This window comes from Leptomonas pyrrhocoris, assembly GCF_001293395.1.
Source record: "Leptomonas pyrrhocoris isolate H10 chromosome Unknown, whole genome shotgun sequence".
In the NCBI taxonomy this organism is placed as follows: domain Eukaryota; phylum Euglenozoa; class Kinetoplastea; order Trypanosomatida; family Trypanosomatidae; genus Leptomonas; species Leptomonas pyrrhocoris.
The window spans coordinates 982,537-997,723 of NW_015438364.1; the positions used below are offsets into that span (position 1 = coordinate 982,537).

Here is a 15,187-nt window from a genome sequence, read left to right on the forward strand (position 1 = left end):
TAGGCGGTATTTGCGTGATGCTCCTTTCTTCTTTCTGCAACGCGACGGAATAGTTTTACCTTCCCGTTAACTCCACTCCTCTTTGCTGGCCCTCCTCGACTTGCTTCCACCTGAGCTGCTCCGTTCCACCTCTTCCAGGGATACAAATATATACATATATTTATTTGTTTATTTGTTTATCTCCTTCTCCCATATCGGTGTTTGAGGGAAGAAACGGGCTGTGCCCGAGCACAAGATGCAACAGTAAAGAAGGAGGCGAAACAACAGAACATGAGTTTCTTCTCGAACCCGCTCGCGGAGGAAGACGAGGTGGTGCCACCCGACTACCCTCTCGAGCAGTACGACGAACGCAAGCGCGAGGATGACTTCAACGAGCTGCTCGTGCGCTCCACGAAGCTCGAAACGGCGCAGCGCAGCTCCGGCGACGCAGCGGCGATGGCGCACCCCGACTTGGTGCAGTGCCTCCAACAGAATCAGCAAATCCGTAGCACCTTGGAGGAGACGTGGGGTGAGATAAGCGACTACGATAAGCAGAGACAACTTTCTGCGTTATCATCGTCCTCGAAGGTGTTCCCAGCGCTGCCAGGTCATTCTGCCGCCTCCGCTTTAATGAACACGGTGGATGCGGTGAGTGTGCAGATGCAAGCGCAGGCGATGCAGCGTGAAAGCGTCACGAGTCATTTGAACAAGACAGTAGAGACGGCGTCGGCACGTCTCACAGCAGGCGGTGCGTCCTCGCCTGTCACATCGCCCACGGCGAGCGCCTACACCGCTCTCCACACCGCGGCACTCCACCCACACGCACAACCCTCCCCAGCACACCCCTCTCACTCTGCAGACGAACTCCCTGTGTTCGAGACAGAAGAAGTGGACGACGCAGTGCGGGCGTTGGAGGCGCAGCTGCCGGGCATGAGTGCGGAGGAGGCCGCGCTGGCTGCCGCGGCTGTGCAGCAGCTTCACTTCGGTCTCCGCTCGTGGACGGCGCTGGTGCAGCGACACGCAACGCTGCAGCAAAGTGTCGCCGCCAAGACGCAGGAGCAAAGGGAGGCCCACCTCGCCCTGCAGACCTTTGCACGTTGGACGGCAGCGCGGCAGCTGGCCTGTGAACAACAAGCCGAACCGGGCAGCACAGCAGCGAAAGCTTGTCCTTCCTCTGGATCTTCCGTCGCACTGGCTGCCCCTCCCCTATCCTTTGACCTTGCCGTTGCTGAGTCGCTCAACAAGGAGCTCAATGAGGAGAACTGGCGTCTGGAGTCGGTCCTGGCCCGACTGTTGTCCCGTCAGCAAGGAGCGCCACACACCTCCTTGGCAGGCAGCGCACTCGTTCAGTACGTCAGCCTTCTGGACCACACCCGCGAATTGGAGCAGGAGGTGGAGCGGCTGGGCAGTGCTGTGCTGTACCTGCGTGCCGCACTAGCCGCTCCTCCGTCTGCGGATGCGCAAGAGTTGGTGCGCATCGCGTCTTCTCCATCGCCGTCATCCGGCACCGGCACCGCTACTTCCACCGCACAAGAGACTGCCTGGGCGGCACGACTGACGCACCTTAGTGCGATGGAGCAGTCACTGCGCTTGCCCTCTACGGCACACGGCGATGCGGACAGCGCAGACAACAGCGCGCACGCGATTCTCCTGCATGGCCTCACAAAGCTGCTGGAGTTGCACGACGCCGGCCTGCACGCCGTTGCGCTGCTCAGCACGTACTTTGAGAAGCAGTCGGCCAGCGCGACATTCCTCGTGCGTGCCATGCGGGGCGGCGGATCCCTCGAGGATGCCACGGTGGAGCGCGTGCTAGATGTGCCGCTGCCGGACGAGACGTCGCTGCGCCGCCCGCTCGAGGACGTTGCGGCGACGTGGGGAGAGGTCAAAGGAGAAGTCGGCGCGTCGGTGCAGAAAGCGGTCGCGGCCGCGGCGGCCACGCTGGCGCGTTGGGCTGCGGTGCGCTCGCTCCTCGCACGCCTTCTGCGTGAAACCCTTTCCACGTTGGAGCAGCAAAGCGGCGCCGGCGGTGACCGCGAGGCGAAGGAGCTGGCCGCCCTCCTCGCAGGTTACGCAGAGGAGGAGAAATCGCCACGAAAGGTGGATGCGCCGGCGACGGGGTGCGTGCGGGCAGATCCGAGTTGGGCCACAGCGTTGCAGGAGGAGGTGGAGGCCTTCAAAGCAGAGAAAGATGCGCAACGACAGCAGACCAAAAACTACTGGCTGAACCAGCGAGACGAGGCGAACAAGAAACTGACGTGGCTGATGAAGCAGCCCAACGCCCCGCTGCTCATGCAACTCTGTGCCGCAGAGGAAGAAAAGGAGGAGCTGGAGCAGCAGTGGAAACTGGTGCACAACACCTCCGCGGACACCTCGGAATTGCAGCACACCTTGGACGACATTCAGAGACAGGTGGCAGAAGAGACACTACATAATACCAAGCTGCAAGAAGAGTTGAATGAGGCGCAGTCGCGTAAGCAAGCGTTGGAGCGCGAGCGGGCCAGTCTCATTGCGTCGTCCTCGTAGGCTTTTTTTATAGCTTCCCTGTTTCGTGTGTGTGCGTGTTTGGTCGTGGACACGCAGAGTGCGACACGTTGTTGTGTGTTTGCCGCCACCGCCGTTGTGCATCTCAGTTCATTTTGTATTTTGATTTTGCTGCGAAGAAACCGCCGAATTCCGTCTTTTCCAAGGAGGCGAATAGTGCGCTGCACGACCACGAGAGGAGGAGGGTAAGGGTGCTGCAGGCCCTCTTGAAGCAACGTATGTATTCGCGATGCGGCTAGCGCTGTTTTTATTAGCTGCCTGGGTTGTTGCTGGGTTCTCTTGTCGACAAACTGAAGGTTCATGGGTGCGCATAGAAACGTCTCTGAAAGTCGTTGTGCTGTCATGAAGCTAAGCTCCCTGATTCGAGCAAGGCCGAGGCGGACTCACGGTTATCTTCATCGCCCTCGCACGTGGCAGCTCATTTCGGTTTTCCTAATGACCTCCCTTATTTGTCTCTTCCCGCATCTCTTCTTCTCTTCTGGATTGCGGCACTAAACAGAGCTCGCTGCTCCAACGTTTCTCTCTTCTTTCTTTTTAGCACTCTTTCACAAGATCAGCGTTTTTCTTATTGGGGCGTCACTGCACTTCACTTTGCGGGAAACATCTGTAACACTCGTTCTCCAGTCGCACACCCCAGTAGTAACCATGTCGTGCCAGGTGGGTCAGCACAACTGGATCTTCACCGACTCCGCGGCGTGCAACGTCGGTCCGGATCTGCGGCTCCGTCAGTGCATTTGCCCTCTCACCACGTGTACCCCGACGACAACCGGCTACGCCTGCCAGCTGACGACGTCGATGATGGTGCTGGGCTTGCTGCTGTTTGCCGTGTGGATCGTCGCTGCGTTCGCGTACGTGTACGTGTCGAACTACATTGGCGAGCTGGAGCTCGAGTCACGCGTGGAGAAGGTGGTGTCGCTGAGCCGCGACTACTACTACAACAAATTGTTTGGCACCGGCAGCGCGGCGTCGCCCTCTAGTGTGTACGTGCCAACTGACAAGTGACATGTAGCATGCGCGATGTGAGGTAGCACTTGGTTTCGTAGCTAACCTTAGGCAATAAATAAAAGCACTTAAAGCGGCAGGTATTCCACGGGCTGCCACTCAAGCGCCAGGCGTTCACCTTCAGGTGCGTGCGGTTCGACGTTCGTGTGGGAGTACCCGAGGAGGAGCGAGAACATAACGGCAATGGTAATACATAAAGACACAACTCTTATATACATAAGAAACAAACTGCTTTCCACTTAAAAGGAAAAAGAAAACATCGATTATGAAACTCACGTTTTCCGTTGCAATCGATCGGCGGTGTGTAGGATTTGTTTCTTTCCCTCAGTGCTTCTACTGCATCCCATTTTTTCCTTTTCTTTTCCTTCTAGTTCGTTGTGGAACCGTTACCCCCCCCCCCCCTTTAGAAGAAAAAACCTTTGTGTGTATGTGTCTGTTTGTGTCTGAGATTCTTCGATTATTTGCTACGTATCGATGCTGTCATTTGTTTTAAAAGCATATAAATATCGAAATATGGACCTCTGGCAACTTTTCGTGCTTCAACGCGGATTCGAGGCGAACGCGTTGTGCCGAGAGACGGAGAGGGAGAGAGGAAAGCACGGGCGCCTCTTCTTTTCTGTGTTGCGTTGCCTGCTGACGTGACGGTGCCGAAGACCGTCCCAGCGAAACGTAAAAGCAAAAATGTGAGCCAAACGGGGGGTTTCCTGTCTCTTCCATTGAAGGATACAAAAACAGATTATTGTTTTTCTTTCTTTGTACTCGTTAAAGGAAGAATCGACCGCATTACATTTTATCCTCCGGCTAGGTTGTCTTCTTCGCGTTCTCGTTCGATGAGCCCTTACATATATAAGCAACGATTGAGAAGTAGTTGGTGGGCAGGAGCGGTGACTATGACTGCGAACCCCGTTTCATGATTCGCGTGTCTCGCTGTTAGTGCGATGGCACCGCGATCTGCTTTTTTCTGAGTTTCACGCTGTTGCGAACGATTTTGCAAGCCTTTCTCCTCTCCGCACAATCTGACGATGTCTGTTGAAGATGCCAATGTGTTTCGATGGCCTCGCTTCTGTCAAGACGAGGTGCGTCGTTCAACCGTAAACTGAATGCGATTCCACTAACTTCTATCCTCTTTGCATTCTGCAGCTTCGCTCTTTTATTTTTTCTTTGTATCTTCGGCTTTCTTTCTGTGCTTTTCTCCGTGGCGCTGACTCCGTCTCCGACCGCCACTGAACGGAAGCCAGAAAATATAGTTATTAAGACAGAAAAGAAAACATATATATATATATATATTTTGCATTTCCCCGTGTGCAGTGAAGTTGGCTCAGCAGAAGCAGCGAGCAGCGTTTCCTGATCCACTTTTTGTTGAGTACGTCGCGATCACATTCGCCTGTTATTCCAGCACAGGCTCGTAGATACCCTTTTGTATTTCTCTTCTTTTTTTTTTCTAATTCACAGATTGACCCGCGTGTGTATTTCTCACATTTGTTGGTCAGATACCCGGCTCATGTCTTTACTGAGTCCCCCACAGAAGACGACGTTGGTCGCCGTGGTGGCCGGGGCGGTGGCGGGGGTCGCCGCCTTGACGTGGAGCGTCGTTCAGCTCCATCGACGCCGCGACGCCAGCAATAGCGAGAGCGCTGGAGTGCCGCCGGAGAGTTGGACCAAGGCGCAGGTGGCGGCGTGGTTGCACGACAACGGCGTCAGCAAACACGCGACTGCCCTCTGCCGCCGCTTTAACTTGACGGGCGAGGCACTGCTGCAGGTGACGGAGCGCGACCTCTACCGCATGGGTGTCCCGCTGCGCGACGCGCGGGTGGTGCTGGCCGCCGTAGAGGACTTGAAGGAGAGTCCGGTGCTGCTGGCTCGCGCGTCGCAGGCGCGGACTTCGCGGCAGCCGTCGCTCGCCAGCATCTCGTCGCGCCTCCCCGCTGCGGTGGCCACCCCCGTCACCACGGCGTCCCCCGGGGAGCGCTTTGAGGCTGCGTGGAACGCGCTGGTCCGCACCTGCGTCCTGCCGTCTGATGGCGCCTCGCCGACGGAGCAGCAGCAGCGCGTTGTGGTGTACACGAGCGCGCTGCTGGAGTGCTTCCAGGCGCTTTCCTCGCGAGAACAGGCGACGGCTCTGGCGCTGGTGGCCGCAGTGGAGGACAACGCTGCGCCGGCGCCGGTTGTCTCCTCCGACGCCTCTCCTCGATCGCCGCCTGTGAAGAACCCAGCGGCACCAGCAATGCCGGATGCGGCGGCCGCTGCCGACTCTCTTCGCGAGGTGGAGACAAAGCTGCAGCCACTGCACTCCATGGTGGACAGCTTCTTGAAGTTTCTGCAATCTCCTGAGTTGGACGCCGTGTCCGCCGCCGACTTCGAGGAGCTCAGCGCGCGTGTGGCGGGGCAGGTGAAGCGTGTCGCGCGAGTGTGCGAGCAGCTGCCAGCCGAGATGGGCGGCCCGCTGCTCCGCAAGTGCGAGAAGGTGTTTGAGGCGCTGGCACGTCGCCAGGTCACGGCGGCCGCGTCGCTGACAAGCCAAGAGGAAACCCGCAAGCCGGTCATGCAGGCGCTCTACGAGGTGATTGCCGAGGTGAAGGACCCGGCAACCCGTGACCTGCCACCGGCGCAGCGCGTGGCGGTGCTCTCCGCACTGGTGGAGCGTGCAGAGTCGATCGAGGCGCTCGCCTCCGGCGCCGTGGAAGGTGCTTCCAAAGATGACCAGGCGCTGCAGTTGGTGCAGCCGCTGCTGCGGTTTCTACGGGAAGCCGTGCGAGTGGGTGCCGAGACGGCAGCGTTAGAGGCGGAGGGGGAGGCCGCAGCGGCCGCACAGCAAGACGACGTCGACGAAGAGGAAGAAGAAGGCGCGGAGGGAAACGGAGAGGGTCGGGAGCGGGGGATGACAAACGCGGACATCCCCGTCATTGTGGACACGATCCAGCGGATTCAGGAGACGCTGCAGTCCGCCGAATTTCGCCACGCCCCGGCGGAGGTGCAGGCACAGCTGTGCGCCGTCCTCACCCGGCGCATCTCCGCGCTGGAGGACCGCATCGACACGCTGCCGGCTCCCACGCGGAGCGCAGGACGGGAGTTACTGCAGAACACCAAGTCTGTGCTGACAGCCGTGGGCAACGCCGCTGCGGTCGCCGCCCACCGTGTCGCTGATCCGGACGAGGTTGCCAATGGAAAAGATGAAGGAGACGCGGCAGAGGGGGCAGAAAACGCGGCCGCGGTTGCACCTGTCGGCACTGTCGGCGTCGAAAGATGTGTGGCGCAGCTGGAAAAGATCTTTGAGTTTCTGTCTTCCGAGGCACTGGAGCAGGCGCCGGCAGATGAGCGGGCGAAGATGGCGAATGAACTGGTTCAGCGAGTGGATAACATAAAAGACACACTCAAAGGCAGTCCTGCGGAGGGTCCCATCGTCAAGGAGCTCATCCAGCCGCTGTACGACCTCCTGAAGAGCGTGGCCACGACACAGGTCTTTTCCCAGCAGTTTCTCGACATCACCGCCCCTCTGCGCGATGTGCAGGAGCTGCTGAACAGCACCCCCTTTCAGCAGCTGCCACACGTTGAAAAGATGCGCATTGCGCGTGGCATCGTGCCGCAGCTGCAGCAACTTACCACGACGCTTGGGTCGCTGCCACCTTCGGAGAGGGCCGCCGCGGAAGAGTTGGTGCGCCCAATCAGCGAAGAGCTGCTCCGCATTGTACGGGAGCGACCCGCGACGGAGGTGACGGCGCAAAGTGTGTTAGGCCGCCTGCAGACCGTCCTGCGCACCATCCAAGGCGCGGAGTTCACGACGATGACGCCGGCAGGACGCAGCGAGTGGGCCGCCGACGCCGTCGCGGAGTTGCAGCGCCTCAGCGACGACTGCGTGGCCCTCGGACCTGAGGGGGACGCGCTGCGGCCCATCGTGGAGAGGCTGGAGAAGCAGCTGCGGAGCCTCTTCTCAGCGGACAGCAATGCGGAGGGAGAGAAGGCACCGGCCACGAATGCCTCCACCGATGCGCCAGCTCCGGAGAGTGGGACCGCAGCGGCACAGTCACAGGGCGACGACGACGCTCAGTCTATTTGGACGACGGTGCGTGCGATGCAAGGTGAGTTGGCGCGGACGGACGCGCAGGGCACCTTCACAGCCCCTGCGCGGCTGCAACAAATGCTGAGCGTCCTCGGCGAGGTAGCGGAAGCGACCTCCATGACCGACGCGCAGGAGCGCCTGCTGCAGGACTTCGGTGAGGAGCTGCGCAAACATGTCGAGGGCGTAACAGCCGCGCCAAACAACGCGGAGGGAGAGGCGGAGGCGGGAGAGGAGGCGGCGGACGACGCGTTGGAGTCGTTGCGTGTGTCGCTGCAGACGCTGCTCGACGTGGCGCAGGAGGACGGCGGCGCCTCCGGGGCTGAGTTGGCCTCCATCGCCGCCAAAACGGAGGAGATCATTTCGATGGCGGACGAGGCCGGTGTGAAGTGGCGCGACGACGCCCAGTGCGGTCGTGCCGTCCGCGGCATTTTGGGTCTGCTTCAGCAGACGAGGACGGCGGGTGGGCCGGGCTCGGGTGGTGGTGCCGCCGCCGCCGCAAGAGGAGGGCCCAGCAAGGTGGAAGAGGTTCTCCAGTCTTCCATTAAAGCCCTGTCCGACGCACCACCGACGACGGAGGAAGACTTCCTGCCCTTCATGCGGGTTCTGCAGCTCGCCCAGCCAGCTGCGGAGCGGATGACCAACCGAGAGCTTGTGCTGCTCAAGACCCTGCAGGAGTCCGTCATTGAGGCGATGCGGCGCTTACCCGAGCCGCCGCGCCCCGTCGGTGAGGTCGACAACAACGGCGCCCATGCGATGCAGGAACGAGAGGAGGAGCAGGCGGAGGCGGGGGCGGAAGAGGAGGGAGAAGGCACGGACGACGTCGACGCCGTGTTGGATGCGCTGCTAGACATGTCATTTAAACTCCGCGACCGCTCCTACACGTCCGCGCAGCTGGACGAGTTTGAGGCGATCCAACATGACTTGGAGGACCTCCTGACGCGTGCCGGGGTGGACGCGACGGAGGCGATGGCTTCGGTGCGGGAGCAAATCCACCTGCAACGGAAGTCGTTGCGCCTCGCCGAGGGCAACGACGATGACAGCAGCAGTTCGGCAGCGGGGGAAGGTGAGAACGAAGGCGAAGACGAAGACGAAGACGAGACGTCTCCGTTGGGTGCCGCAGTGGTGGTAGGCGAGGAGGCAGACGGAGAGGAGGAGGGGGCCGCTCGGGCGAGTGAGGTCATTGACGCCTTCAGCGAGGACGACGACGACGGTGCAAGTGACGGGGCCGCGGTGGCGGCGGCGGTGGTGGCACCGACCCACGCTCCACAGCAGGCGGAGGACGATGGGGAGCGGGAGGCGGGCGAAGAGATGCAGGAGGAAGTCGCCAAGCCGTGAGGGGCAGTGGGTCAGCTGCTGCTGGTTTTTTGATTCATCAAAAGAGAATATATATATATATATAGGAAAAACTAGCGCATAAACGTATGTACTCTTCTTTATTGTTTTTTTCCGTTTACGCTGGGGCGCACGTCTCTCCGAATGAAGTTCGACGGGCGGAAGGCTTTTTTTTAAAGGTTCATTGGGAGAGAAGCACGACGCAACGCCGCGCGCCCGTTCTCGTTTTTTCGTTGGGCCTCACCTTCGATTTTTGTTTTGTGTGGGTGCCTTTCTTCTGTTTGTTTGTTGCGGGTGTAGAATGAGCGGCCACGTTGCACCGGACGGCGTGCCGTTGCGCTGGGGTTCGGGGCTTTGGCAGCGTGGACGACTCCTTTCTGTTTGTTTGCTCCATTTGAGAGGTGTGAGATTGGTGCTGTGGTTCTCCCGTGGGGCTGTGTATATGTTTGCGTAGCATAGCGATAGTGAAGGAAGTGGGATAATCAAGTTCAGCGGCGACGTCAAGAGGCGCAGCGAGTCGTGTCCCCCCCCTTCTCTTTTCATGAAGCCCTCAATATGTAACGCTAAGCGGATCTATTCATGGAAGGGGCAAAAAAAGGTTCACTTTAGCATGCGCAGCGTCACCGCATCGCTGCGGCTGAAGCGCAATCGAAGCGCGACTGCAGCTGTGACCGAAGCACATTACGCTGGAAGGCTCCATCGCACTCTCTCCCTTCAGTCCTCTTTCCTTTCCTTCTCGTGTTTGCTTTCCAACAGAGCAGCAGAGGAAAGCAACATACGTCCGTCCGCCATACACATATCTGAGTGCGCCGACGTGCACACGTTCGCATAAGCACACACACACACACGCACCTTCAATCGGTTACGACCGTCTGACAGTTTTTTTTTCTTCCTATTCGAGAGCAATGGCGGAAGCTGCACGCACCACGCGGCACTACGTGAGCGACAGCCTGGCAGAACGGTACCCGTATGACGCAAAGAAAGCTTTCGCGGGTGCACGGCAGAGAGACACCGGGGCCGTCTTCAGCGGCTACGACGCGCTGGGCACCACCAACTTAATGAACAGTCTGACAGATCCTGTCGTGGACAGCGAAGGCAAGGCAAAGGCAGCGCATCACCTCTACAGCCGGTCTGCCTCCCAGGAGACAAAGATAGAGATGCTGCAGTACGGCATCGTGCCGCTGCTGGTGGCCACGCTGAACGGGGCGTCGGATATGCTGTTGATCCATCAGTGTCTGCTGCTGCTCCGTTCCCTGGCCGTAATCCCGCAGGGCTGTTACGCGTTGGTCTTCCAGGGCGCAATGCCACCCACAGTTAAGGCCCTCCACACCGCCGCCCCCACCGGGGCCGCTTCTGCAACGCAAGACGAAGCTGCGAATTGTCGCGTGGCAGCCGCACACGTCATTTATCAAGTCAGCAGCAACATGTCCGGGATGCGCTGGCTGCTGGGGCTGCCCCACGAGACTGCCGTCGCCGGTCTGAAAGCGGACTACAGTGTTGCACCTCTGCAGCCGGAAGAACTCATGCGCGAGGTAGTCGACGTCTTGGCGGAGGACCAGGGAAGAGACTCAGGCGCCACAACTATGGCCGGCCACCTTCTGCACGCACTGGCCCACCTGACGAGTCTTCCGCGTGGTGTAGCGGCGCTGCTCTCCTCCGCAACGGCGATTCGCACCATCTCGGCGTACCTCACGGAGCTTGTCTCGAGCAGCGCCTTTGCTTCTTCTTCGATGCGATCGGAGGTGGCACTGGGTGAGGCGGCGCTAGAAGTGATGTGGAACGTGGGGCTGGATCGGGCAGGTGAGGTGGCGCTCGAGGCCGCCGCCGTCCCGCCGCTTCTCTTCGACGTCTTCGCCGGCGTGTGTGGCGATGCGAGTGCGCCTGCGGTGTCGCTGCAGCGGCAGCTGACGGGTGCCCTCTCGGCGGTCTATCAGCTCACGTCTGTGAAGATGGCGAGCACAAGCCCGATGCTGCCCGCGGAGAAGGGAGGGGACAAGACGGGCACGCGTCTTGACGCCCTCCTTCAGTACCTGCGCCACTGGAACGACGTCATTGACACGGAGTACGCGAGGCGGGGCAGGGCCGCGCCAAACGGTGTCGCGGCCATCGTGAAGAACACCGTGCAGTGTATTCGGCTGGCGTCCGAGGTGAGGGCGGTGCGCGACGCCACCCACGCCTTCATCAACGAAAGGGAGCGCGTCGATGCCACGGAGGCGTTTCATCTGCGCCACCAACTGTACTTCCGCACCAAGTGGGAGGCGGAGTACGGCGCCAGCGTGGAAGTGTGAAGTGCTCTGTTTCCTCTGCGCGAAGGGCTTGGGCGGGCTGTTCTTGAGGTGGTTGTCCTCTTGTTCATGTACTACGACGTCACCGCCTTCTCTCTTGTTTCGCGTCTGGTGCGCTACCGATGTTTTACCCTTCTTTCCCTGTTTCGCTGCGATCGGCGTTGTGGCGCGCGAATGCTTCTGATGTATAATAGCGGCCACCTGTGCCCTTTACCCACGAAAACGGAACCCTTGAACTCGTAGTTGAGGCGTGTCCTTCTGTGGCGTGTGTGCATTTGTACTTCTTGATGGCTGCACTGGCACGTTCTTTGCTGAGATGGACGCGCTTTAGCGCCGTTGTACAGGCGCGAGTTGAACGGCAGCAAATACACAAAGAAACAGAAAGCTGCTGCTCACGTTATCTTCTGCCCCTCACTCTCCTCTTCACCCATCTCTCTTCCACCCTCCTTTTGTTCTCTAAATTCGACGCCGTCTACCATGAAGGTCACAGTAGAAGATAGCGTGAGGGCACAAAAATACCGACTCGCCTCAACGCTGTCCAACCAATCGACAAGAGCACCCCGACAAAAGAAAGAACATAGATCAGTAGAGAGTCGCAAACAACTCATACACCGGCCCCCTCCCCTCCGAAATAAAAGGCGTTAGAACTTCAAGCGGGCAGCAAACGGGGCAGCTTCGAAAGCGATGGGCTCACGCAACCAAAACGCCACCGCCGACGGCCACGTGGAGGCGGTGGGGCGCGTTTTCCAACAGGTTCACCAGAGCGCCGCCCACGCGCAGCGGTGCAGAAAAGAGCTGCTGAACCTTGGCAAAACGGACGCCGCCCAGCTGGCCCAAGACGTGAGTCAAGTCGTTCTGCTCGTTTTGCGGCAGGTGAGCCAAATCACAGCAGATGCGTTGCGCCGCCACTACGCCTTCTTGGTGGACCTGTGCAAGTCGTTTCGCGAGGCCTTCGACTCGGACGAGTTGGCCATCGCCATCCTCAAAGCTGTTGCTCCCTTTCACAACGCGATGGATAAGGCGGTGCGCCTCGCCGTCGTGTGCACCTTCGAGGCGCTGCTCAAGACGGTTGACCAGGCCAACGCTTCGGAAGAGCGGCAGGACTTTTATCAGGACATCGCCGAGTTGCTGAAGCAGCGGGTACACGATAAGTGCCCCCAGGTGCGTGCCAAAGCGGTCACCGGTGTCGCTGCGTTCCAGACCGGCAAGAAGGACTGCGACGTGACGCAGCAGCTCATTGCGCTGCTCTGCACCGACACCAACGCGGATGTGCGCAAGCAAATCTTGCACGCCATCGCGCCGCGCAAAGAGTTCTTGGAGGGCTACTTCCACGGCATGGTTCGGTGCACCCGCGACGTGGTGGCGCGCGTGCGGGCCGAGGCGTGGGACACGCTCGGCCGCTTCCCGTGGCGCTACCTGACGGCGTACGCGAATGCTAAGAACGTGAAGCTGCCGGAGATGCTGGCGGCGGGCCTGGACGACGCTAACGCGTCGGTCGTCATTGCGTGCCGCGCCGCCTTGACAAACGGTTGGGTGCACCGCGACTCCAAAGACGTCTGTGAGGACTTCTTGAACAGCATCGCCTGCGGCTTTGTCTTGCCCTCGCTCCAGCCGTACGAGCGCATCAGTGGGGAGCTGCTCACCTACGCCCAGAAGCGCAAAGCGGCGACGCACTTTCCGTTAAACTTTGCCGATATCAACACAGGCGGGTTGTTGATGTGGAAGGCGGACTGCCGCGTCTCCTGCGACACGGAGGGCGACGACGAGACGCAGCTGCTGCCCCCGCTGGAGCAGTTCGGCGCGATTCTACAGGACTCCGTTTACGCCTACGCGCGGCCCGAGGTGGAGCCTAAAACGGTCAAATTTCGCAACATCGAAGACGCGGACAACATGCTGCGCATCCTGCTCTCCGTCTTTGCCATCTACGACGACAATGGCTACCTGGCGCACGCCGACAACACCACGCGGGCCGCCCTGCTGCGCCTCATCAACTTTGTTCTGAAGGTGGTGCCGGACGAGGACCCGTCGCTGTTCGTCGACGTCGCCGTTTGCGCCCTCAAGTCGCTGGCAGCACGGACCCCGGAGGAGGCAACCAAGACGATCACCTCCGCGTTGGACTCCCTCTTTCGCAGCTTAAAGCTGCCGCAGCGCTACGCGCTGGGCTTCGATGACGTGGAGGCGATCGGCCGAAAGAGCCGCGAGCGACAGCAGGAGCTGGTGAAGCGAAAGGTACTGTGGCGCTCCGGTGAGTCGTCGGAGGAGCACTACACCGAGTTGAAGGAGGAGATGGACCGCGACGAGAAGTTTCTGCGGCGCATGCAGCTCATCGTCCTCGCCTTCCTCTCCCACTCGCAGCGCGGCGACGACGTTCCGATGTTCTGCTACCACATTATCCAAATGGGCCGCCACCTCGACCACGAAAAGGTGCGCGTGGCCGCGACGCAGTCGCTCTGTCTGCAGTGCCTCATCAACCCCGACAGCGTCCACACCTTCATGCCGCTCATCCTCGCGGACGCACAGGAAAACGCAAGCGGGTCCGACATGGAGCTCCCCATCGCGGCGATTGGCGTCGTGTTTGATTTGATCATGGAGTACGGGCTGCGTTTCTTCGACACGGCCAAGAGGGCGGGGCACGCCGGCGATGCCGCTGCCGCACCCGCCGCCGCCGCGGTGGTGTACAACACCGAGAACGAGGTAGAGGCCCGCCTGCACCACGAGCAGGAGTTGGCGGAGGAGGACGTGCACAAGGTCGGCAGCCGACGGCTGCTCAGCACGCTGCAGTCCTTTTTGCAAACTGGCAACGAGCCGAAGCACATCATCACGGCCTCGGGCTTCTGCAAGCTGCTCAGCTGCAATCGCCTGCCCTCCGACGCGGTGCTGCACGTCATCTCGATGCTGCTCGTCCACTACGCCGGTGCGCTGTCCGCCAAGAAGGACAACGACACCACCGCCGCCTACATGGTGGACTACCTGGGCACCTTCTTCCGCAGTTACGCAGCGAGTCACCCAAAGCGGCAGGAGCAGCTGTGCGAGGGCGGCCTCACCGCCTTCCGCGTGGTGCTGGAGCGCAACACCGCCATGGCGATGAAACTGCTGGAGTTCGTGGCGCGGCTGACGGACGCGTACACGCTGACGCTGATCCGCGACATCGACCCTCAGGCGGCGAAACGCGCTACTCGTGAAGCGACGGAAGAAGTGCTAGGGCAGGATGAGGACGCCAACCGCAAGAGCGCCAGAGCCAACGCGACGCGCTCGTCCATGCAGTCCGGCCGCCTCCTACGCGAGCTCAGCCGCAACTCCCTGCACGAGCGGCTTTCTGAGGGGCTGCTGCTAGAGCTGGCCCAGAACAGTCTCGCGGAGAGCCGGACGGTGTGCATGGACGGCCTGGAGAAGTGCATGTACTTCTACAGCAGGGAAGCGCAGCCCTTCTTGCTGCACTGCATTACGGAAGCGCTCACAGCTCTCAGTGCGCAGAGCGCGCAGGCCCTGCATGAGCGATTAGCGGCCTGGCAGACTGAGCTGCTTCAGCGTTACCCCTCCATGGTTTCTGCAGAGCAGCAGGTGGGCGATGCGGCAGTGGACGAGCTAAACCACCGGTGGGAGAGCGCAGCGCAGACGCGCAGCGAGCACCTCGACGCGATGCTGGAGGCGGGGTTTGGCGGATTCCCCTCCATCCCACCACAGCTCACCACCGCGGCTACTGCTGCCGGCGCAAAGGCAGAAGCAACGGAGGTGAAGCGCGAGCGCGACGCGGATTACTTCGACGTGGAGGCCATCGTGGGCTCGCGCAAGCGCAGAAAGTACTGAGTGGTCAGGAGCGACTCGTTCGTGTGAAAGAGAAGAAGGAAGGCAACTTCGGATGGGTTTTTTTTTTTGGGGGGGGGTTCTCCTGCTGCTGTGCAGAGCAGAACACAAACAAACGCAAACACGTTCAAATCCTGTCTGTATAGAGTTTATACATGTATAGAAGGAGAGTGCAGCGTTGGTCGTC

The 15,187-nt window shown here is 60.2% G+C and overlaps 5 protein-coding genes across 6 annotated transcripts; all 5 read left to right on the forward strand.

The window, feature by feature from the left end:
* The first annotated feature begins 136 nt into the window (after positions 1-136).
* On the forward strand, positions 137-2,639 carry ABB37_04865 (hypothetical protein). The gene has a single exon (XM_015802685.1). The coding sequence runs from the start codon at positions 271-273 to the stop codon at positions 2,500-2,502; it is 2,232 nt and encodes a 743-aa protein (XP_015659129.1). The 5' UTR covers positions 137-270; the 3' UTR covers positions 2,503-2,639.
* A 378-nt stretch (positions 2,640-3,017) lies between these two features.
* Positions 3,018-3,522, forward strand: ABB37_04866 (hypothetical protein; the record flags this gene model as incomplete). The annotated part of the gene is made up of 1 exon (XM_015802686.1): positions 3,018-3,522. Exon 1 carries the CDS (start codon positions 3,166-3,168, stop codon positions 3,520-3,522), a length of 357 nt encoding a protein of 118 aa, XP_015659130.1. The 5' UTR covers positions 3,018-3,165.
* Positions 3,523-5,023: 1,501 nt separating this feature from the next.
* Positions 5,024-8,914, forward strand: ABB37_04867 (putative mitochondrial hypothetical protein; the record flags this gene model as incomplete). Its single annotated transcript, XM_015802687.1, has 1 exon — positions 5,024-8,914. The coding sequence occupies one exon, from the start codon at positions 5,024-5,026 to the stop codon at positions 8,912-8,914; it is 3,891 nt and encodes a 1,296-aa protein (XP_015659131.1).
* A 713-nt stretch (positions 8,915-9,627) lies between these two features.
* On the forward strand, positions 9,628-11,199 carry ABB37_04868 (hypothetical protein; the record flags this gene model as incomplete). 2 transcript variants are annotated; one of them, XM_015802688.1, is made up of 1 exon in its annotated part: positions 9,628-11,199. In XM_015802688.1, exon 1 carries the CDS (start codon positions 9,817-9,819, stop codon positions 11,197-11,199), a length of 1,383 nt encoding a protein of 460 aa, XP_015659132.1. In that variant the 5' UTR covers positions 9,628-9,816. The 2 variants fall into 2 exon arrangements, with proteins under 2 accessions (XP_015659132.1, XP_015659133.1); XM_015802689.1 differs by having other exon boundaries at positions 9,666-11,199.
* Positions 11,200-11,677: 478 nt separating this feature from the next.
* ABB37_04869 (hypothetical protein) lies at positions 11,678-15,003 on the forward strand (the record flags this gene model as incomplete). Its single annotated transcript, XM_015802690.1, has 1 exon — positions 11,678-15,003. Exon 1 carries the CDS (start codon positions 11,881-11,883, stop codon positions 15,001-15,003), a length of 3,123 nt encoding a protein of 1,040 aa, XP_015659134.1. The 5' UTR covers positions 11,678-11,880.
* Between the last annotated feature and the right edge of the window lie 184 nt (positions 15,004-15,187).

Coding starts and splice junctions, on each gene's coding strand:
- ABB37_04865 (XM_015802685.1), top strand. CDS start 271: ATGAGTTTCTTCTCGAACCCGCTCGCGGAGGAAGACGAGGTGGTGCCA.